The sequence below is a fragment of the Oncorhynchus mykiss genome, chromosome 12 (genome assembly GCF_057628025.1).
Source record: "Oncorhynchus mykiss isolate SJ-2025 chromosome 12, ASM5762802v1, whole genome shotgun sequence".
NCBI lineage: Eukaryota > Metazoa > Chordata > Actinopteri > Salmoniformes > Salmonidae > Oncorhynchus > Oncorhynchus mykiss.
Window position 1 is genome coordinate 627,358 of NC_143033.1, and position 24,769 is coordinate 652,126.

Genomic DNA, 24,769 nt, shown 5'->3' on the forward strand with positions numbered 1-24,769 from the left:
AAAGGTCACTTTACCACTCTTGGGTAGCGGAATTACTTTGTCTTCCCTCCAGGCTTGAGGACAAGGACTTCTAGGCTCAGATTAAAGATATGACAGATAGGAGTGGCTATGGTCAGCCACCATCCTCAGTAGCTTTCCATCTAAGTTGTCAATGTCTGGAGGTTTGACATTATTGATTGAAAACAAAAAAAAGAGTCTCTGGTGGCACAGCTAGCACTGCGAAGCAGTGCCCTAGACCACTTCGCCACCCGGGAGGCCCAACGATGCACTTATTGATGAAGCCAATGATTGAGGTGCCATCAATGCCATTGGATGAATCCAGGAACATATTCCAGTCTGTGCTAGCAAAACAGTCCTGCAAAACAGTCCTGTAGCGTAGCATCCGCATCATCTGACCACTTCCCTATTGAGCGAGTCACTGGTACTTCCTGCTTTAGTTTTTGCTTGTAAGCAGGAGGATAGAATTATGGTCAGATTTGCCAAATGGAGGGTGAGGGAGAGCTTTGTATACGTCTGTGTGTGGAATAAAGGTGGTCTAGTGTTTTTTTCCTCTGGTTGCACATGTGACATGCTGGTAGAAATTAGGTAAAACTAATTCACGTTTGCCTTAGGGATGCATGATATATTGGTAAGCATATCGGAATTGGCCAAAATTAGCTAAAAATGCCAACATCGGCCCGATGTCTAGTTTAACGCCAATGTGCAAAACCAATGTCAAAGCTGACGTGCATACCTATATAACGTAGGTCGATGACGTAATGACACCACAAAAAATACAGCGTTTCTAACCGAGCCCACAATGTCTGCTGTGTGAATCTATTTTGAAGTTTCAAAGGAAGACAACAAAAAGGCCATATGCAATGTTTGTGCTGCTGTTATTTCCCAAGGAGGGGAGAAAGTGAAATCTAAAATACCACAAACCTAATGACTAATTTGAAAGTGTATCACCCCCAGACGTTCAGAGACTACGTAGAACAAAAGCAGAAAACAACTAAGCGCATACTTTCAACAACTAAACAAGTTCAAGTCCAGCAGTCATTTGAAAGATTAAGAACATTTCAGACAGACAACTCAAAGGTGAAATCCATTAATGCCAAGATAATGGAATTATTGCCCTTGACAATCAACCGTTCTCTGTAGTGGATGATGTTGGCTTTCGCCAACTGGTCGAGCACCGGTACACTACCAAGTAGGCGCACTTTTTCAGATGTTGCCCTACCGGAGTTACACAGTATTGTTGAAACACATCTATTAGCTACTTTCTATGGGCATTTTTGGCAGAACTGAAAAAGCATGTGCGAGCAAGGAGGCCTACAAACCTGACTCAGTTACACCGGCTCTGTCAAGAGGAAACGGCCAAAATTCACCCAACTTATTGTGGGAAGCTTGTGGAAGGCTACCCGAAACGGTTGACCCAAGTTAAACAATTTAAAGGCAATGCTACCAAACACTAATTGAGTGTATGTAAGCTTCTGATCCACTGGGAATGTGATGGAAGAAATTAAAGGTGAAATAAATAATTCTCTCTACTATTATTCTGACATTTCACATTCTTAAAATAAAGTGGTGATCCTAACTGACGTAAGACAGGGAATTTTTACTAGGATTAAATGTCAGGAATGGTGAAAAACTGATTTTAAATGTAGTTGGCTAAGGTGTATGTAAACTTCTGACTTCAACTGTATATATTTTTTTTATAATCCCCGTCCCCGCAGGAGGTCTTTTGCCTTTTGGTTAGTTATCCCACTGTTCCTAGGCCTTCATTGTAAATTAGAATGAGCCTGTCGTAGCGGATGTAAGCAATGTCCCCACGCGCTCTGGCAGCTTTCATTGCTGGGATCAGTTCTTTCCTCTTCTGGCACACAGCTTCAGGATAGTCCTCGTTGAGGAAGATATACATTCCTCTAAAGTTATTGGCTCTTTCCAGAACCGCTACCTTGTTCTTGAACCTCAGGAACTTGACCACTATCGGCCTGGGCCTATCACCTCAATCTTCCTGTGGTCCATCTTCAATTTCTCAGAGATAATTTCCCTCACTTTGTCCTCAGACTCCGTCCAGTTCTCATGTGGAGATTCTACAATTCCGTCCAGAACCATGTTGCTCCGTCTTGATTGTCTCTCGAGAGTCTGATTTATCTGTCATTGTAATCATGGATTCACACACAGAACTGATGTCCTCTCTCAATGACTTACAGATTGCTGTCATCTTGTTGCTCTCATGTTTCAACTCATCGAGCTGACCCTGGGAGAACTACAAACTGTTCTTCAGGACCTGGACCTCTCTGGTCAGGTTGTCCATTCTTTTATTAGTAGAATCCACGAGTATTTGGACAAACAACTTTAAGCTATTTTCTTGTTGTTGGAACAACTGTGTGTAGTCTCTTTTTGTTCATTTTAAAAGATCCTTCAAGTGTGATACACCTGGCCGTGCTGCTGCTCCAGTTTCAACTATTCTGCCTTATTATTATTATTCGACCATGCTGGTCATTTATAAACATTTGAACATCTTGGCCATGTTCTGTTATAATCTCCACCCGGCACAGCCAGAAGAGGACTGGCCACCCCACATAGCCTGGTTCCTCTCTAGGTTTCTTCCTAGGTTTTGGCCTTTCTAGGGAGTTTTTCCTAGCCACCGTGCTTATACACCTGCATTGCTTGCTGTTTGGGGTTTTAGGCTGGGTTTCTGTACAGCACTTTGAGATATCAGCTGATGTACGAAGGGCTATATGAATAAATTTGATTTGAATTTGATTTGATAGAGAGACACCACTGTCCTCAACAATACTCCCACTGGCGTTGGTCTTTGTCATGGTAGCAACGTAGGCTACGCTGTTACTCCTCACCGTTGTCATGGTAGCAACGTAGGCAACGCTGTTACTCCTCACCGTTGTCATGGTAGCAACGTAGGCTACGCTGTTACTCCTCACCGTTGTCATGGTAGCAACGTAGGCTACGCTGTTACTCCTCACCGTTGTCATGGTAGCAACGTAGGCAACGCTGTTACTCCTCACCGTTGTCATGGTAGCAACGTAGGCTACGCTGTTACTCCTTGCAGTTCCAGACAGGGCAGGTCACAGGGAAGGTTGAACACAACAAACAGCAGGGATCTAGACTGCCACAAACCTGAGACAATCCGCAGTCCTGGGAGTAAAGTCAGTGTGTCTATGTATGTGGAAATCTCAACACTATACACGTCAGCTACAGCGACTGAAATGACTGCAACAAAAAGCTGTACTTAGTTTCAGAGTGGGTGGCAAGGGAGAAGTTAGTCACAATACTTTTAGTTTTTAAAATATTTATATTTGGGACACATCATTGACTAAACCTCAACTAAATAATGTGTAAACTGTAGAAGTTGAAGTGACTAAACTGCTTGGAGTAACCCTGAATTGTAAACTCATGTTCAAATCATATTGATACAACAGAGGGACTTGGGAAAATTGCAATTGTCTCAGAACAAGGCAGACACCCATGCAAACCCCACAAGACATGCCACCAGAGGTCTGTTTAAACTACTAACACACAGCTCAGACACCCATGCATACCCCACAAGACATGCCACCAGAGGTCTGTTTAAACTACTAACACACAGCTCAGACACCCATGCATACCCCACAAGACATGCCACCAGAGGTCTGTTTAAACTACTAACACACAGCTCAGACACCCATTGCATACCCCACAAGACATGCCACCAGAGGTCTGTTTAAACTACTAACACACAGCTCAGACACCCATTGCATACCCCACAAGACATACCACCAGAGGTCTCTTCACAGTCCCCAAGTCCAGAACAGACTATGGGAGGCGCACAGTACTACATAGAGCCATGACTACATGGAACTCTATTCCACAGTACTACGTAGAGCCATGACTACATGGAACTCTATTCCACAGTACTACATAGAGCCATGACTACATGGAACTCTATTCCACAGTACTACGTAGAGCCATGACTACATGGAACTCTATTCCACAGTACTACATAGAGCCATGACTACATGGAACTCTATTCCACAGTACTACATAGAGCCATGACTACATGGAACTCTATTCCACAGTACTACATAGAGCCATGACTACATGGAACTCTATTCCACAGTACTACATAGAGCCATGACTACATGGAACTCTATTCCACAGTACTACGTAGAGCCATGACTACATGGAACTCTATTCCACAGTACTACATAGAGCCATGACTACATGTAACTCTATTCCACAGTACTACATAGAGCCATGACTACATGGAACTCTATTCCACAGTACTACATAGAGCCATGACTACATGGAACTCTATTCCACAGTACTACATAGAGCCATGACTACATGTAACTCTATTCCACAGTACTACATAGAGCCATGACTACATGGAACTCTATTCCACAGTACTACATAGAGCCATGACTACATGGAACTCTATTCCACAGTACTACATAGAGCCATGACTACATGGAACTCTATTCCACAGTACTACATAGAGCTATGACTACATGGAACTCTATTCCACAGTACTACATAGAGCCATGACTACATGTAACTCTATTCCACAGTACTACGTAGAGCTATGACTACATGGAACTCTATTCCACAGTACTACATAGAGCCATGACTACATGGAACTCTATTCCACAGTACTACATAGAGCCATGACTACATGGAACTCTATTCCACAGTACTACATAGAGCCATGACTACATGGAACTCTATTCCACAGTACTACGTAGAGCCATGACTACATGGAACTCTATTCCACAGTACTACATAGAGCCATGACTACATGTAACTCTATTCCACAGTACTACATAGAGCCATGACTACATGGAACTCTATTCCACAGTACTACATAGAGCCATGACTACATGGAACTCTATTCCACAGTACTACATAGAGCCATGACTACATGTAACTCTATTCCACAGTACTACATAGAGCCATGACTACATGGAACTCTATTCCACAGTACTACATAGAGCCATGACTACATGGAACTCTATTCCACAGTACTACATAGAGCCATGACTACATGGAACTCTATTCCACAGTACTACATAGAGCTATGACTACATGGAACTCTATTCCACAGTACTACATAGAGCCATGACTACATGTAACTCTATTCCACAGTACTACGTAGAGCTATGACTACATGGAACTCTATTCCACAGTACTACATAGAGCCATGACTACATGGAACTCTATTCCACAGTACTACATAGAGCCATGACTACATGTAACTCTATTCCACAGTACTACATAGAGCCATGACTACATGGAACTCTATTCCACAGTACTACATAGAGCCATGACTACATGTAACTCTATTCCACAGTACTACATAGAGCCATGCCTACATGTAACTCTATTCAACATCAGGTAACTGATGCAAGCAGATAAAAAAAGTAAAAAAAACAGATAGAAAAACACCTTGTGGAACAGCGTGGACTGTGAAGAGACACACATAGGCACAGACACATGCATACACACACATGATAACATGTTCTGAATGAATTGTAATGTTTTTAAAATTCTAGAACTGCCTTCTTTTTTCCAGACCCCAAGAAGAGTAGCTGCTGGCTCGACAGCAGCTAATGGGGATCGATAATAAATACAAATCTTTGATCATCTGTACATTTCTCACTCATTCAGGATTATCCGTAGTCATGGTAGCATCCACATTAATGTAGAAATGTTTAGAAATATATTATATTGTTATTTACAGTAAAAGTGACAAATGACAATACATACTTTTTTCTCTGTTGAATTTCTATTGGGCACAACAAAACAAACTGCAAATGCATCCAACAAGGTTGTTCAAGTTGAGTCTCTAGCTTGGTGTAGTCACTGAATGCTATGAAAATGGGACCAAAAACTAAACTTTTTACTACTTTATTTATAAGAATCTCTACACGTGTCAATACATTTACTCCTACCTGTTTGAGGAATATAGCTCAGTATTTGATCTATTTTATACAGTCATTATTGCTCACCTTTATCATGGGTATTAATCATTTCAGACCCCACTGTGTATGTCACATCTCAATTTATTGCTTTAAATGTGTTTTCTTGTATGTGAGCCTCAGCTGCCTTAGTACACATCAAATAAAACTATTTTCCTCTATCTACCAGGCTGGTTCTAGACGGGGCCCCCCTCATAGCCATCCATAAGGCCAGGTATTATAAGAGGAAGGATGGTCTGGCGCTGGGCCCCGGAGCCTTTGTGACAGGGTTAGAGTACGCTACAGACTGTCAAGCCACCGTTGTGGGGAAGCCTGAGGGGACATTCTTCCTGGAGGCTCTGAGGGACATTGGCTGTTGTCCTGAAGAGGCCATCATGATTGGAGACGTGAGTCACACTGGAGGACTCCCAAATAGTACCCTGTTCCCTATATAGTTGGGTTAGGGTTATCTACAATTAACAAAAATATAAATGCAACATGCAACAATTTCAAAGATTTTACTGAGTTACAGTTCATGTGAGGAAATCAGTCATTTGAAATACATTCATTAGGCCCTAATCTATGGATTTCACATGACTGGGAATACAGATGCACAACATGACCAAAAGTATGTGGACACCTGCTCGTCAAACATCTCACTTCAAAATCATGGGCATTAATATGGTGTTGGTCCCCTCTTTGCTGCTATAACAGCCTCCACTCTTCTGGGAAGGCCTTCCACTAGATGTTGGAACATTGCTGAGGGGACTTGCTTCCATTCAGCCACAAGAGTATTAGTGAGGTCGGGCACTGATGTTGGGCGATTAGGCCTGGCTTAGTCAGCGTTCCAATTCATCGTGTTAGGTTCTGAGCAAACATAGTAAAAACTCAAACGGACAAATAGGAAGTGGTCAAACCAAGTTCATTCACCCATTGGGTCATACATCTCCAAAGACAAGGTCTGATTTCACAAGCACATATTTATAACATCCTAATAGTCACCTCCTTACAGATCTAGACAGCCAATACATCTCTGTTGCTAAGTGGGAACTACATTTTTCATCTCACTGGTGTAGTCATGGTCCTGCCTGATGCTTGAACCTTCATGGGCGTAGAGGTGTATGTGTGAGATAGGACTGTAGTAGAAGGGTTGTTGTGGTGGGCCCCTCTGGACCCCCTCCCAGAGGTTTCTTCTCACTTCAGCTATTGACTTGACCTCCAGCTGAATTCCTTGCTCCTCCATAGTTCCACAGCTGATCTGCCTTATCATAGACTAACTAGACTGGTGCCCTTTGCCTCCCTCCTTAGGAACATAATGTGAACTTTCTGCACTTCCCCATGTCTGACTCAGTAACTTTCCATACAGCCAGTTCTCTATCCACCCTTCCCCTTGTCTGACTCAGTAACTTTCCATACAGCCAGTTCTCTATCCACCCTTCTGCTTGTCTGACTCAGTAACTTTCCATACAGCCAGTTCTCTATCCACCCTTCCCCTTGTCTGACTCAGTAACTTTCCATACAGCCAGTTCTCTATCCACCCTTTATTGACCCCATCATGTGCATTCCTTTTACATGTAATGTAATCAATAAGTATACAGTACCAATAAGTATACATTACCAGTCAGTATACAGTACCAGTCAGTATACATTACCAATAAGTATACAGTACCAGTCAGTATACATTACCAGTCAGTATACAGTACCAATAAGTATACAGTACCAATAAGTATACAGTACCAGTCAAGTTTGGACACCTTCTCATTATTTTTTTTCCTTTATTTGTGCTATTTTCTACATTTTTATTTTTGTATTTTTTTTTCACCTTTATTTAACCAGGTAGGCTAGTTGAGAACAAGTTCTCATTTACAACTGCGACCTGGCCAAGATAAGGCATAGCAGTGTGAACAGACAACACAGAGTTACACATGGAGTAAACAATTAACAAGTCAATAACACAGTAGAAAAAAGGGGAGTCTATATATACATTGTGTGCAAAAAGGCATGAGAAGGTAGGCAAATAATTACAATTATGCAGATTAACACTGGAGTGATAAATGATCAGAAGGTTATGTACAGGTAGAGATAATGGTGTGCAAAAGAGCAGAAAAATAAATAAATAAAAACAGTATGGGGATGAGGTAGGTGAAAATGGGTGGGCTATTTACCAATAGACTATGTACAGCTGCAGCGATCGGTTAGCTGCTCAGATAGCAGATGTTTGAAGTTGGTGAGGGAGATAAAAGTCTCCAACTTCAGCGATTTTTGCAATTCGTTCCAGTCACAGGCAGCAGAGAACTGGAACGAAAGGCGGCCAAATGAGGTGTTGGCTTTAGGGATGATCAGTGAGATACACCTGCTGGAGCGCGTGCTACGGATGGGTGTTGCCATCGTAACCAGTGAACTGAGATAAGGCGGAGCTTTACCTAGCATGGACTTGTAGATGACCTGGAGCCAGTGGGTCTGGCGACGAATATGTAGCGAGGGCCAGCCGACTAGAGCATACAAGTCACAGTGGTGGGTGGTAGCCTAGGGGCGGCAGGGTAGCCTAGTGGTTAGAGCGTTGGACTAGTAACCGGAAGGTTGCGAGTTCAAACCCCCGAGCTGACAAGGTACAAATCTGTCGTTCTGCCCCTGAACAGGCAGTTAACCCACTGTTCCCAGGCCGTCATTGAAAATAAGAATTTGTTCTTAACTGACTTGCCTGGTTAAATAAAGGTAAAATAAAAAAAAAAAAATAAAAAAAAATAAAGTATAAGGTGCTTTAGTGACAAAACGGATGGCACTGTGATAGACTGCATCCAGTTTGCTGAGTAGAGTGTTGGAAGCAATTTTGTAGATGACATCGCCGAAGTCGAGGATCGGTAGGATAGTCAGTTTTACTAGGGTAAGTTTGGCGGCGTGAGTGAAGGAGGCTTTGTTGCGGAATAGAAAGCCGACTCTTGATTTGATTTTCGATTGGAGATGTTTGATATGGGTCTGGAAGGAGAGTTTAGAGTCTAGCCAGACACCTAGGTACTTATAGGTGTCCACATATTCAAGGTCGGAACCATCCAGGGTGGTGATGCTGGTCAGGCGTGCGGGTGCAGGCAGCGAACGGTTGAACAGCATGCATTTGGTTTTACTAGCGTTTAAGAGCAGTTGGAGGCCACGGAAGGAGAGCTGTATGGCATTGAAGCTCGTTTGGAGGTTAGATAGCACAGTGTCCAAGGACGGGCCGGAAGTATATAGAATGGTGTCGTCTGCGTAGAGGTGGATCAGGGAATCGCCCGCAGCATGAGAAACATCATTGATATATACAGAGAAAAGAGTCGGCCCGAGAATTGAACCCTGTGGCACCCCCATAGAGACTGCCAGAGGACCGGACAGCATGCCCTCCGATTTGACACACTGAACTCTGTCTGCAAAGTAATTGGTGAACCAGGCAAGGCAGTCATCCGAAAAACCGAGGCTACTGAGTCTGCCGATAAGAATACGGTGATTGACAGAGTCGAAAGCCTTGGCAAGGTCTATGAAGACGGCTGCACAGTACTGTCTTTTATCAATGGCGGTTATGATATCGTTTAGTACCTTGAGCGTGGCTGAGGTACACCCGTGACCGGCTCGGAAACCAGATTGCACAGCGGAGAAGGTACGGTGGGATTCAAGATGGTCAGTGACCTGTTTGTTGACTTGGCTTTCGAAGACCTTAGATAGGCAGGGCAGGATGGATATAGGTCTGTAACAGTTTGGGTCCAGGGTGTCGCCCCCTTTGAAGAGGGGGATGACTGCGGCAGCTTTCCAATCCTTGGGGATCTCAGACGATATGAAAGAGAGGTTGAACAGGCTGGTAATAGGGGTTGCGACAATGGCGGCGGATAGTTTCAGGAATAGAGGGTCCAGATTGTCAAGCCCAGCTGATTTGTACGGGTCCAGGTTTTGCAGCTCTTTCAGAACATCTGCTATCTGGATTTGGGTAAAGGAGAACCTGGAGAGGCTTGGGCGAGTAGCTGCGGGGGGGGGGGGAGCTGTTGGCCGAGGTTGGAGTAGCCAGGCGGAAGGCATGGGCAGCCGTTGAGAAATGCTTGTTGAAGTTTTCGATAATCATGGATTTATCGGTGGTGACCGTGTTACCTAGCCTCAGTGCAGTGGGCAGCTGGGAGGAGGTGCTCTTGTTCTCCATGGACTTCACAGTGTCCCAGAACTTTTTGGAGTTGGAGCTACAGGATGCAAACTTCTGCCTGAAGAAGTTGGCTTTAGCTTTCCTGACTGACTGTGTGTATTGGTTCCTGACTTCCCTGAACAGTTGCATATCGCGGGGACTATTCGATGTTAGTGCAGTCCGCCACAGGATGTTTTTGTGCTGGTCGAGGGCAGTCAGGTCTGGAGTGAACCAGGGGCTATATCTGTTCTTAGTTCTGCATTTTTTGAACGGAGCATGCTTATCTAAAATGGTGAGGAAGTTACTTTTAAAGAAAGACCAGGCATCCTCAACTGACAGGATGAGGTCAATGTCCTTCCAGGATACCCGGGCCAGGTCGATTAGAAAGGCCTGCTCACAGAAGTGTTTTAGGGAGCGTTTGACAGTGATGAGGGGTGGTCGTTTGACTGCGGCTCCGTAGCGGATACAGGCAATGAGGCAGTGATCGCTGAGATTGTATAATAATAGTGAAGACATCAAAACTATGAAATAACACATGGAATCATGTAGTTACCAAAAAAGCGGGATGGGATGGGGTATTGCTGCAGAATGCTGTGGTAGCTGTGCTGGTTATGTGTGCCTTGAATTCTAAATAAATCACTGACAGTGTCACCAGCAATGCACCCCACACCACCACCTCCATGCTTCATGGTGGGAACCACACATGCAGAGATCATCCGTTCACCTACTCCGCGTCTCACAAAGACACAGCGGTTGGATCCAAAAATCTCAAATTTGGATTCGTCCAACCAAAGGACAAATAACATTTCCACCGGTCTAATGTCCATTGCTCAAGTCTCTTTTTCTTATTGGTGTCTTTTAGTGGTTTTAGTAGATGGCCTCATGAGAGCTCCTCAGTAGAGGTAACTCTAATGAACTTATCCTCTGCAGCAGAGGTAACTCTGGGTCTTCCTTTCCTGTGGTGGTCCTCATTAGAGCCTGTTCCATCATAGCGCTTGATGGTTTTTGCGACTGCACTTGAAGAAACTTTCTAAGTTCTTGACATTTTCCGTATTGACTGACCTTCATGTCTGGATTGTTGTCTCTCTTTGCTTATTTGAGATGTTCTTGGCATTATATGGACTTGGTCTTTTACCAAATAGGGATATCTTCTGTATGCCACCCCTACCTTGTCACAAAACAACTGATTGGCTCAAACGCATTAAGAAGGAAAGACATTCCACAAATTAACTTTTGCAAAAGCCACACCTGTTAATTGAAATGCATTCCAGGTGACTACCTCAAGAAGATGGTTGAGAGAATGCCAAGAGTGTGCAAAGCTGTCAAGGCAAACAGTGGCTACTTTGAAGAATCTCAAACATAATATATATTTAGATTTGTTTAACACTTTATTGGTTACTACAATATTCCATGTGTTATTTCATAGTGTTGATGTCTTCACTATTATTCTACAATTGAGAAAATAGTAAAAATTAAGAAAAACCCTTGAATGAGAAGGATTCCAAACTTTTGACTGGTACTGTATTTAAATAAGGTAAACTCAGCAAAAAAAGAAACGTCCTCTCACTGTCAACTGCGTTTATTTTCAGCAAACTTAACATGTGTAAATATTTGTATGAACATAACAAGATTCAACAACTGAGACATAAACTGAACAAGTTCCACAGACATGTGACTAACAGAAATTAAATCATATGTCCTTGAACAAAGTGGAGGTCAAAATCAAAAGTAACAGTCAGTATCTGGTGTGGCCACCAGCTGCATTAAGTACTGCAGTGCATCTCCCCCTCATGAGCTGCACCAGATTTACCAGTTCTTGCTGTGAGATGTTACCCCACTCTTCCACCAAGACACCTGCAAGTTCCCGGACATTTCTGGGGGGAATGGCCCTAGCCCTCACCCTCGATTCAACAGGTCCCAGACGTGCTCAATGTGATTGAGATCCAGGCTCTTTGCTGGCCATGGAAGAACACTGACAATCACGCACAGAACGAGCAGTATGGCTGGTGGCATTGTCATGCTGGAGGGTCATGTCAGGATGAGCCTGCAGGAAGGGTACCACATGAGGGAGGATGATGTCTTCCCTTTTTATTGATTTATTTATTTTGTATTTTTTATTTCACCTTTATTTAACCAGGTAGGCCAGTTGAGAACAAGTTCTCATTTACAACTGTGACCTGGCCAAGATAAAGCCAAGCAGTGCAACACAAACAACAACACTGAGTTACACATGGAATAAACAAACGTACAGTCAATAACACAATAGAAAAATCTATGTGTGCAAATGTAGGGAGGTAGGCAACAAATAGACCATAGAGGCGAAATAATTACAATTTAGCATTGACACTGGAGTGATAGATGTGCAAGTGGAGATACTGGGGTGCAAAAGAGCAAGAGTGTGAGTAACAATATGGGGATGAGGTAGTTGGGTGTGCTATTTACAGATTGGCTGTGTACAGGTACAATGATCGGTAAGCTGCTCTGACAGCTGATGCTTAAAATTAGAGAGGGATATATAAGACTCCAGCTTCAGTGATTTTTGCAATTCCTTCCAGTCATTGGCAGCAGAGAACTGGAAGGAAAGGCAGTCAAAGGACCTGCTGGAGCGCGTGCTACGGGTGGGTGTTGCTATGGTGACCAGTGAGCTGAGATAAGGCGGGGCTTTACCTAGCAAAGACTTATAGCTGACCTGGAGCCAGTGGGTTTGGCAACACATTTTTAGTGAGGGCCAGCCAACGAGAGCATACAGGTAGCAGTGGTGGGTAGTATATGGGGCTTTGGTGACAAAACAGATGTTACTGTGATAGACTACATCCGGTTTGCTGAGTAGAATGTTGGAGGCTATTTTGTAAATGACATCGCCGAAGTCAAAGATGGGTAGGATAGTCAGTTTTACGAGGGTATGTTTGGCAGCATGAGTGAAGGAGGCTTTGTTGTGAAATAGAAAGCCGATTTCTAGATTTCATTTTGTATTGGAGATGTTTGATATGAGTCTGGAAGGAAAGTTTACAGTCTAACCAGACACCTAGGTATTTGTAGTTGTCCACATATTCTAGGTCAGAACCGTCCCGAGTAGTGATGCTATTCGGGCGGGAGGTTGAAGAGCATGCACTTAGTTTAACTAGCATTTAAAAGCAGTTGTGGCCACGGAAGGAGTGTTGTATGGCGTTGAAACTCGTTTGGAGGTTTGTTAGGAGTGTGTCCAAAGAAGGGCCAGAAGTATACAGAATGGTGTCGTCTGCATAGAGGTGGATCAGCAAGAGCGACATCATTGACATATACAGAGAAAAGAGTCGGCCCGAGAATTGAACCCTGTTGCACCCCCATAGACACTGCCAGAGGTCCGGACAACAGGCCCTCCGATTTGACACACTGAACTCTGTCTGAGAAGTAGTTGGTGAACCAGGCGAGGCAATCATTTGAGAAGCCAAGGCTAATGAGTCTGCCGATAAGATTGTGGTGATTGACAGAGTCGAAGCATTGGCCAGGTCGATGAAGACGGCTGCACAGTACTGTCTTTCATCGATGGCAGGTTATGATGTCGTTTAGTACCTTGAGCGTGGCTGAGGTGCACCCATGACCAGCTCGGAACCCAGATTGCTTAGTGGAGAAGGTATGGTGGGATTCGAAATGGTCGGTGATCTGTTTGTTCACTTGGCTTTCGAAGACCTTAGAAAGGCAGGGCAGGATGGATATAGTTCTATAACAGTTTGTGTCTAAAGTAGCATATTGCGGGGGTTATTCGATGCTAATGCAGAACGCCACAGGATTTTTTTGTGCTGTTCAAGGGCAGTCAAGTCTGGGGTGAACCAAAGGCTATATCTGTTCTTAGTTCTACATTATTTTGAATGGGGCATGCTTATTTAAGATGGTGAGGAAGGCACTTTTGAAGAGCAACCTGGCATCCTCTACTGACGGGATGAGGTCAAAATCCAGGACGATTAGAAAGGACAGCTCGCTGAAGTGTTTTATGGAGCGTTTGACAGTGATGAGGCAGTGATTGCTGAGACTCCCTGTAACGCACAGTGTTGAGATTGCCTGCAATGACAACAAGGTCAGTCCGATGATGCTGTGACACCATGACGGACCCTCCACCTCCAAATTGATCCTGCTCCAGAGTACAGGCCTCGGTGTAACGCTTATTCCTTCGACGATAAACGTGAATCCGTCTATCACCCCTGGTGAGACAAAACCGCAACTCATCAGTGAAGATCACTTTTTGCCAGTCCTGTCTGTTCCAGCGACGATGGGTTTGTGCCCATAGGTGACGTTGTTGCCGGTGATGTCTGGTGAGGACCTGCCTTACAACAGGCCTCAGTCCAGCCTCTCTCAGCCTATTGCGGACAGCACTGATGATGGGATTGTGCATTCCTGGTGTAACTCAGGCAGTTGTTGTTGCCATCCTGTACCTGTCCCGCAGGTGTGATGTTCGGATGTACCGATCCTGTGCAGGTGTTGTTACACGTGGTCTGCCACTGCGAGGACGATCAGCTGTCCGTCCAGTCTCCCTGTAGCGCTGTCTTAGGCATCTCACAGTATGGACATTACAATTTATTGCCCTGGCCACATCTGCAGTCCTCATGCCTCCTTGCAGCACGTTCACGCAGATGAGCAGGGACCCTGGGCATCTTTCTTTTGGTGTTTTTCAGAGTTAGTAGAAAGGCCTCTTTAGTGTCCTAAGTTTTTATAACTGTGACCTTAATTGCCTACCATCTGTAAGCTGTTAGTGTCTTAACGACCGTTCCACAGGTGCATGTTCATTAATTGTTTATGGTTCATTGAAAAAGCATGGGAAACAGTGTTTAAACCCTTTACAATGAAGATCTGTGAAGTTATTTGGATGTTTATGAATTCTTTGAAAGACAGGATCCTGAAAAGGGGACGTTTCTTTTATCTGTTTTTTATTTTTAATACATTTGCAAATATTTCTAAAAACCTGACAGCTCTGTTCGATGAGCATTCAACTCTTAGTGATGGTTGATTGCTTCATTTTTGCAAATCTTATAATAAATATGTTGTTTGAAAAAATCTGCAGTCTCTCTTCTTATAGAATTGATCTGACACCATAGAGCTCGGAGACAGGATTGTGTCAAGAAACACATCTGGGGAACGGTACAAACAACATTCTGCAGTATTGAAGGTTCCCAAGAAGACATTGGCCTCCATCAGTCTTAAATGGAAGAAGTTTGGAACCACCAAGCCTCTTCCCAGTTTGGCCTCCCAGCCAAACTGAGCAATCGGGGGAGAAGGACCTTGGTCAGGGAGGTGACCAAGAACCCGACAGAGCTCTAGAGTTCCTCTGTGGAGAAGGGAGAACCTTCCAGAAGGACAACCATCTCTGTAGCACTCCACTAATCAGGCCTTTATTTTAGAGTGGCCAGACGGAAGCCACTCCTCAGTAAAAGGCACATGACAGCCCACTTGGAGTTTGCCAAAATGCACCTAAAGACTCTCAGACCATGAGAAACAAGCTTCTCTGGTCAAATCACATTTTATTGGTCACATACACATGGTTAGCAGATGTTAATGCGAGTGTAACAAAATGCTTGTGCTTCTAGTTTTGACCCTGCCCTCACCACCTCCCTGTAGGCCCTCGTCGTTGTTGGTAATCAAGCCTACCACTGTAGTGTCGTCTGCAAACTTGATGATTGAGTTGGAGGCGTGCATGGCCACGCAGTCATTGGTGAACAGGGAGTACAGGAGAGGGCTGAGAACGCACCCTTGTGTGGCCCCAGTGTTGAGGATCAGCGGGGTGGAGATGTTGTTTCCTACACTCACCACCTGGGGGCGGCCCGTCAAAGTCCAGGACCCAGTTGCAAAGGGCAGGGTTGAGACCCAGGGTCTCGAGCTTAATGACAAGTTTGGAGGGTACTATGGTGTTAAATGCTGAGCTGTAATCGATTAACAGCATTCTTACATAGGTATCCCTCTTGTCCAGATGGGTTAGGGCAGTGTGCAGTGTAATTGCATATTGGAGTGGGTCTAGGGTGTCAAGTCGGGTGGAGGTAATATGATCCTTGACTAGTCTCTCAGAGCACTTCATGATGACGGGAGTGAGTGCTACAGGGCGATAGTCATTTAGCTCAGTTACCTTCGCTTTCTTGGGAACAGGAACAATGGTGGCCCTCTTGAAGCATGTGGGAACAGCAGACTGAGATAGGGATTGATTGAATATGTCCGTAAACACACCAGCCAGCTGGTCTGCGCATGCTCTGAAGAATTGGCTAGGAATGCCGTCTGGGCCAGCAGCCTTGCGAGGATTAACACGTTTAAATGTTTTCAGGACCTCAGACTGGGGCGAAGGTTCACCTTCCAACAGAACAACTACCCTAAGCACACAGCCAAGACAACGCAGGGGTGGCTTCAGTACAAGTCTCTGAATGTCCTTGAGTGGCCAAGCCAGAGCCCGGACTTGAACCCAATCAAACATTTCTGGAGAGACCTGAAAATAGCTGTGCAGCGACGCTCCCCATCCATCCTGACAGACCTTGAGAGGATCTGTAGAGAAGAATGGGAGAAACTCCCCAAATACAGATGTGCCAAGCTTGTAGCATCATACCCAACAAGACTCGAGGCTGTAATCCCTGCCAAGGGTGCTTCAACAAAGTACTGAGTAAAGGGTGTGAATATAATTTTTTTGTAATACATTTGTAAAAATAATATCTAAAAAACTGTTTTTGCTTTGTCATTATGGGGTATTGTGTGTAGATTGATGAGGGGTAAAAAACAATTTAATACATTTTAGAAGAAGGCTGTAAACCTATCAAAATGTGGAAAAATTCAAGGGGTCTGAATAATTCCCGAAGGCACTGTAGGTTCAGAACTTTTGTGAAACAGCACAGGTGAAAAATATTTAGCAAATAGAACTCGAAACTGGATGGTGTTCAGAGATAGATGGGAGGGGTTGAGGGGAGCTGAAGAATGGGACTAAAAACTACAAATATATAATTATTGTAAAATGTATAAGCATGAACTGTTGTTGTCCATTAGTTTACTCCAATTAAGGGAGGGATGGTAGGGTTAGCGGAAAATAATAAAGGAAAACATATAAAAACTATATATTTAAAATAATATATATTTATATTCACACACACACACAGTGGCAAGAAAAATATAAGTTTAATGCTAGCTAACAATTTACCTTGGCTCCTTGCTGCACTTGCGTAAAAAGTGGTCAGCCTGCCACGCAGTCTCCTCGTGGAGTAACAGGTGGTCAGCCTGCCACGCAGTCTCCTCGTGGAGTAACAGGTGGTCAGCCTGCCACGCAGTCTCCTCGTGGAGTAACAGGTGGTCAGCCTGCCACGCAGTCTCCTCGTGGAGTAACAGGTGGTCAGCCTGCCACGCAGTCTCCTCGTGGAGTAACAGGTGGTCAGCCTGCCACGCAGTCTCCTCGTGGAGTAACAGGTGGTCAGCCTGCCACGCAGTCTCCTCGTGGAGTAACAGGTGGTCAGCCTGCCACGCAGTCTCCTCGTGGAGTAACAGGTGGTCAGCCTGCCACGCAGTCTCCTCGTGGAGTAACAGGTGGTCAGCCTGCCACGCAGTCTCCTCGTGGAGTAACAGGTGGTCAGTCTCCTCGTGGAGTAACAGGTGGTCAGCCTGCCACGCAGTCTCCTCGTGGAGTAACAGGTGGTCAGCCTGCCACGCAGTCTCCTCGTGGAGTGCAATTTAATCGGCATCCAAAAATGCTGATTACCGATTTGTTACGAAAACTTGAAATTGTCCCTAATTAAACGGCCATGCCTCTATTCTGGAGTGGCCCAGTCAGAGTCCTGACCTCAACCCGATTGAGATGCTGTGGCATGACCTCAAGAGACCAGTTCACGCCAGACATTCCAAGAATATTGCTGAACTGAAACAGTTTTGTAAAGAGGAATGGTCCAACATTCCTCCTGACCATTTTGCAGGTCTGATCCACAACTACAGAAAACATTTGGTTGAGGTTATTGTTGCCACTGTATGGGGGATTGGAAAAGATGCAGACATTACATTGATAGAATCCACAATCTAACTGCAATATTACATCTAACGTCAATCTGTTTAACAGTATTGTTCAATATCTACCCCCCCTTTACAGGACGCCAGAGACGACGTGGGCGGGGCTCAAAACATTGGCATGCTGGGAATTGTAGTCAGAACCGGTAAGAGACCTGACATCGCTTCATAACTCATAGAAAACCTCTTTAAAAGCATTCTAAAAGCAGCTAATGCCAATTATTTATATTGATTCATAGCATGTTGTCTTCTATAGGTAAATACAGAGTGGGAGATGAGGGTAAAATTAATCCTCCACCATACCTGACCTGTGACAGTTTCACTCAAGCTGTGGACCACATCCTCCAACACATCCTTTAACTATGATTCTCTCACTATTAGATCATTTAGACATGGGTATATCTCATCATGTTGCAGTCCCACACCAGACTCTAACACCTCTAGTCCCACACCAGACTAACACCTCCTCTAGTCCCACACCAGACTAACACCTCCTCTAGTCCCACACCAGACTGTAACACCTCTAGTCCCACACCAGACTAACATCTCCTCTAGTCCCACACCAGACTAACACCTCCTCTAGTCCCACACCAGACCGTAACACCTCCTCTAGTCCCACACCAGACCGTAACACCTCCTCTAGTCCCACACCAGACTAACACCTCCTCTAGTCCCACACCAGACTAACACCTCCTCTAGTCCCACACCAGACTGTAACACCTCTAGTCCCACACCAGACTAACATCTCCTCTAGTCCCACACCAGACTGTAACACCTCCTCTAGTCCCACACCAGACTAACACCTCCTCTAGTCCCACACCAGACCGTAACACCTCCTCTAGTCCCACACCAGACTGTAACACCTCCTCTAGTCCCACACCAGACTGTAACACCTCCTCTAGTCCCACACCAGACTGTAACACCTCCTCTAGTCCCACACCAGACTAACACCTCCTCTAGTCCCACACCAGACAAACACCTCCTCTAGTCCCACACCAGACTGTAACACCTCTAGTCCCACACCAGACTGTAACACCTCTAGTCCCACACCAGACTAACATCTCCTCTAGTCCCACACCAGACTGTAACACCTCCTCTAGTCCCACACCAGACTAACACCTCCTCTAGTCCCACACCAGACTAACACCTCCTCTAGTCCCACACCAGACTAACACCTCCTCTAGTCCCACACCAGACTAACACCTCCTCTAGTCCCACACCAGACTAACACCTCCTCTAGTCCCACACCAGACTAACACCTCCTCTAGTCCCACACCAGACAAACACCTCCTCTAGTCCCACACCAGACAAACACCTCCTCTAGTCCCACACCAGACAAACACCTCCTCTAGTCCCACACCAGACTGTAACACCTCCTCTAGTCCCACACCAGACTGTAACACCTCCTCTAGTCCCACACCAGACAAACACCTCCTCTAGTCCCACACCAGACAAACACCTCCTCTAGTCCCACACCAGACAAACACCTCCTCTAGTCCCACACCAGACAAACACCTCCTCTAGTCCCACACCAGACAAACACCTCCTCTACTCTCACACCAGACTGTAACACCTCCTCTAGTCCCACACCAGACTGTAACACCTCTGGTCCCACACCAGACTAACACCGCCTCTAGTCCAACACCAGACTGTAACACCTCTAGTCCCACACCAGACTAACACCTCCTCTAGTCCCACACCAGACTGTAACACCTCTAACATCTCACACGCCATCTAACTATGGCTGCTGTGTTCCTCATCTAACTGAGGTTAGGGTTAAGGTGCTGTGTTGATGAATAGGTAGTGTTAGATTTCTGTGTTGATGAATAGGTAGTGTTAGGTTTCTGTGTTGATGAGTAGGTAGTGTTAGGGTTCTGTGTTGATGAATAGATACTGGGATAACAAGACTGCATCAAACCTTTGCACTTGTGAAGAGTGTTTAAAATGGCACGTTTCTGAAAAATGTCTTGTGTGTAATCATGTTTATAAAAAAAGTGATCATGACTAGTACTACCAATGACTCATATTGTCTTTAATTGAACATAGAGAATCCATTCAGCTGAATAAAACACAGGTCAGCAACCTTCCATTTCTTCAGTGAAGTTACATAAACCGTTTTTACCAAAGGTTCTGTCTCAGACAAGCCCTATGTACAGACACACTGGGTTCTGTCTCAGACAAGCCCTATGTACAGACACACTGGGTTCTGTCTCAGACAAACCCTATGTACAGACACACTGGGTTCTGTCTCAGACAAGCCCTATGTACAGACACACTGACCTAGGTTCTGTCTCAGACAAGCCCTATGTACAGACACACTGACCTAGGTTCTGTCTCAGACAAGCCCTATGTACAGACACACTGACCTAGGTTCTGTCTCAGACAAACCCTATGTACAGACACACTGACCTAGGATCTGTCTGACAAACCCTATGTACAGACACACTGACCTAGGATCTGTCTCAGACAAGCCCTATGTACAGACACACTGACCTAGGTTCTGTCTCAGACAAGCCCTATGTACAGACACACTGACCTAGGATCTGTCTCAGACAAGCCCTATGTACAGACACACTGACCTAGGATCTGTCTCAGACAAGCCCTATGTACAGACACACTGACCTATTACATTGCATTGCTAATGATGCTCATTGCTACAGATATGTACAGTGCATTCGGAAAGTATTCAGACCCCTTGACCTTTTCCACATTTTGTCACGTTACTGCCTTATTCTAAATTAGAATTTTTAAAAATCCCATATCAATCTACACACAATACCCAATAATGACAAAGCAAAAACTGTTTTTTTAGATCAGTACTTTGTTGAAACACCTTTGGCAGCGATTACAGCCTTGAGTCTTCTTGGGTATGACGCTACAAGCTTGGCACACCTGTATTTGGGGAGTTTCTTCCATTCTTCTCTGCAGATCCTCTCAAGCTCTGTCAGGTTGGATGGGGAGTGTCACTGCACAGCTATTTTCAGGTCTCTCCAGAGATGTTAGAGTACGGGCTCTGGCTGGACCACTCAAGGACATTCAGAGACTTGTCCTGAAGCCACTCCTGATTGTCTTGGCTGTGCGATTAGGGTCGTAGTCCTGTTGGAAGGTGAACCTCCACCCCAGTCTGAGATCCTGAGTGCTCTGGACCAGGTTTTCGTCAATGATCTTTCTGTACTTTGCTCCGTTCATATTTCTCTCAATCCTGACTAGTCTCCCAGTCCCTGCCACTGAAAAACATACCCTCATGCTACCACCATGCTTCACCGTAGAGATGGTGTCAGGTTTCCTCCAGACTTGACACTTGGCATTCAGGCTAAAGAGTTCAATCTTGGTTTCATAAGACCAGAGAATCTTGTTTCTCATGGTCTGAGAGTCTAGGTGCCTTTTGGCAAATTCCAAGTGGGCTGTCATGTGCCTTTTACTGTGGAGTGGCAACTCTACCATAAAGCCCTAATTGGTAGAGTGCTGCAGAGATGGTTGTCCTTCTGGAAGGTTGTCCCATCTCCACAGAAGAACTATGGATGTCTGTCAGAGTGACCATCGGGATCTTGGTCACCTCCCTGACCAAGGCCCTTCTCCATGGATTTCTCAGTTTGGCTGGGAGGCCAGCTCTAGGAAGAGTCTTGGTGGTTCCAAACTTCTTCCATTTAAGACTGATGGAGGGCGCTGTGTTCTTGGGGATCTTCAATGCTGCAGACATTTTTTGGTACACTTCCCAGATCTGTTTCTTGACACAATCCTGTCTCAGAGCTCTACGGACAATTCCTTAGACGTCATAGCTTGGTTTTTGCTCTGACATGCACTGTCAACTGTGGGACCTCATATAGACAGGTGTGTGTCTTTCCAAATCATGTCCAATCAATTGAATTTATCACAGACGGACTCAAATCAAGTTGTAGAAACATCTCAAGGATGATCAACGAAAACAGGATGTCCCTGAGCACAATTTCGAGCCTCATAGCAAAGGGTCTGAATACTTATGTAATTAAGATATTTCTGTTGATTTATTTTTTTAACTGTTTTCGCTTCGTCATTAAGGGTTATTGTTGGTAGATTAGTTTTTTAAAATATTTCATTTTATTTTATCTTTTAAGGGCCTCCCGGGTGGCGCAGTGGTTAAGGGCGCTGTACTACAGCGCCAGCTGTGCCACCAGAGACTCTGGGTTCGCGTCCAGGCTCTGTCGCAACCGGCCGCACCCGGTAGGTCCATGGGGTCGACGCACAATTGGCCCAGCGTCGTCCGGGTTAGGGAGGGCTTAGCCGGTAGGGATATCCTTGTCTCATCGCACACCAGCGACTCCTGTGGCGGGCCGGGCGCAGTGCACGCTAACCAAGGTTGCCAGGTGCATGAAGTTTCCTCCGACACATTGGTGTGGCTGGCTTCTGGGTTGGATGCCCCGCTGTGTTAGGGTTAGGGTTAGGGTTAGTGCGGCTTGGTTGGGTTGTGTATCGGAGGACACATGACTTTCAACCTTCGTCTCTCCCGAGCCCGTATGGGAGTTGTACCAGAGAAAAGATAGTAGCTACTAAACAATTGGATACCACGAAATTGGGGAGAAAAAGGGGTAACATGTAAAGTTAAAAAAAATATTTTTGGAATACATTTTAAATTAAGATTGTAAAATAACAAAATGTGGAAAAAGTCAAGGGGTCTGAATACTTTCTGAAGGCACTGTATATTGCTATGTTGAGTGTGTCACACAGACTCGTACTCAGTCTCCCAGGCGGTGTATTTGTCTATAAGGTTCCTGGCCGAGGGTTTGGTGTGAGCGATCACCTCCAGGAAGTCGTCTGTTGTCACAGTTTCCAGGTGAATGACAGGCATGTTGCAGCTCCCTGTAAGGGGAGGAGTGGTATTATTAATAACGGATAGCCGTCCTATCACCACGGCCGTCATTTTCTACTAATTTCCAGATGATTCTACATGCTAATCGCACACAGCCAAGTGCTACTGAAAAACGAGATCCTCCATTTTTTTTGAGTAAATATTACAATGTAACCCTGCTGGTGGCTCTGCAGAGCATAAAATATCTTCCTGACTGGTCTCACGGCTGTTTCCTTACCCTGCTGGTGGCTCTGCAGAGCATCAAATATCTTCCTGACTGGTCTCACGGCTGTTTCCTTACCCTGCTGGTGGCTCTGCAGAGCATAAAATATCTTCCTGACTGGTCTCACGGCTGTTTCCTTACCCTGCTGGTGGCTCTGCAGAGCATCAAATATCTTCCTGACTGGTCTCACGGCTGTTTCCTTACCCTGCTGGTGGCTCTGCAGAGCATCAAATATCTTCCTGACTGGTCTCACGGCTGTTTCCTTACCCTGCTGGTGGCTCTGCAGAGCATCAAATATCTTCCTGACTGGTCTCACGGCTGTTTCCTTACCCTGCTGGTGGCTCTGCAGAGCATAAAATATCTTCCTGACTGGTCTCACGGCTGTTTCCTTACCCTGCTGGTGGCTCTGCAGAGCATCATATATCTTCCTGACTGGTCTCACGGCTGTTTCCTTACCCTCCTGGTGGCTCTGCAGAGCATCAAATATCTTCCTGACTGGTCTCACGGCTGTTTCCTTACCCTGCTGGTGGCTCTCTAGAGCATCAAATATCTTCCTGACTGGTCTCACGGCTGTTTCCTTACCCTGCTGGTGGCTCTGCAGAGCATCAAATATCTTCCTGACTGGTCTCACGGCTGTTTCCTTACCCTGCTGGTGGCTCTGCAGAGCATCATATATCTTCCTGACTGGTCTCACGGCTGTTTCCTTACCCTGCTGGTGGCTCTGCAGAGCATCAAATATCTTCCTGACTGGTCTCACGGCTGTTTCCTTACCCTGCTGGTGGCTCTCTAGAGCATCAAATATCTTCCTGACTGGTCTCACGGCTGTTTCCTTACCCTGCTGGTGGCTCTCTAGAGCATCAAATATCTTCCTGACTGGTCTCACGGCTGTTTCCTTACCCTGCTGGTGGCTCTGCAGAGCATCAAATATCTTCCTGACTGGTCTCACGGCTGTTTCCTTACCCTGCTGGTGGCTCTGCAGAGCATAAAATATCTTCCTGACTGGTCTCACGGCTGTTTCCTTACCCTGCTGGTGGCTCTGCAGAGCATCATATATCTTCCTGACTGGTCTCACGGCTGTTTCCTTACCCTGCTGGTGGCTCTGCAGAGCATAAAATATCTTCCTGACTGGTCTCACGGCTGTTTCCTTACCCTGCTGGTGGCTCTGCAGAGCATCAAATATCTTCCTGACTGGTCTCACGGCTGTTTCCTTACCCTGCTGGTGGCTCTGCAGAGCATCAAATATCTTCCTGACTGGTCTCACGGCTGTTTCCTTACCCTGCTGGTGGCTCTGCAGAGCATCAAATATCTTCCTGACTGGTCTCACGGCTGTTTCCTTACCCTGCTGGTGGCTCTGCAGAGCATCAAATATCTTCCTGACTGGTCTCACGGCTGTTTCCTTACCCTGCTGGTGGCTCTGCAGAGCATCATATATCTTCCTGACTGGTCTCACGGCTGTTTCCTTACCCTGCTGGTGGCTCTGCAGAGCATCAAATATCTTCCTGACTGGTCTCACGGCTGTTTCCTTACCCTGCTGGTGGCTCTGCAGAGCATCAAATATCTTCCTGACTGGTCTAACGGCTGTTTCCTTACCCTGCTGGTGGCTCTGCAGAGCATCAAATATCTTCCTGACTGGTCTCACGGCTGTTTCCTTA

The 24,769-nt window shown here is 45.4% G+C and overlaps 2 protein-coding genes across 11 annotated transcripts in view; one reads left to right on the forward strand and one right to left on the reverse strand.

The window, feature by feature from the left end:
• Positions 1-20,082, forward strand: part of hdhd2 (haloacid dehalogenase like hydrolase domain containing 2) — a 32,071-nt gene extending 11,989 nt beyond the window's left edge. For 3 of the 6 annotated variants that reach the window (XM_021622529.3, XM_021622530.3, XM_090191431.1), the window contains 3 exons: positions 6,130-6,346; positions 18,152-18,215; positions 18,326-20,082. In XM_021622529.3, coding sequence (XP_021478204.1) covers positions 6,130-6,346; positions 18,152-18,215; positions 18,326-18,429 — 385 coding nt within the window. In that variant the 3' untranslated portion in view covers positions 18,430-20,082. The remainder of the gene's footprint in view (positions 1-6,129; positions 6,347-18,151; positions 18,216-18,325) is intronic. The other 3 variants (XM_090191433.1, XM_090191432.1, XM_090191434.1) reach the window with 1 other exon arrangement.
• katnal2 (katanin p60 subunit A like 2) overlaps positions 20,081-24,769 on the reverse strand; it is a 41,595-nt gene continuing 36,906 nt past the window's right edge. For all 5 annotated transcript variants that reach the window (XR_016484789.1, XR_016484788.1, XR_016484787.1 and 2 more), the window contains one exon: positions 20,081-22,905. Coding sequence is in view for 2 of the 5 variants with exons in the window: in XM_090191416.1 (XP_090047542.1) it covers positions 22,766-22,905 (140 nt within the window). In the remaining 3 variants the exon portion in view is untranslated. The remainder of the gene's footprint in view (positions 22,906-24,769) is intronic.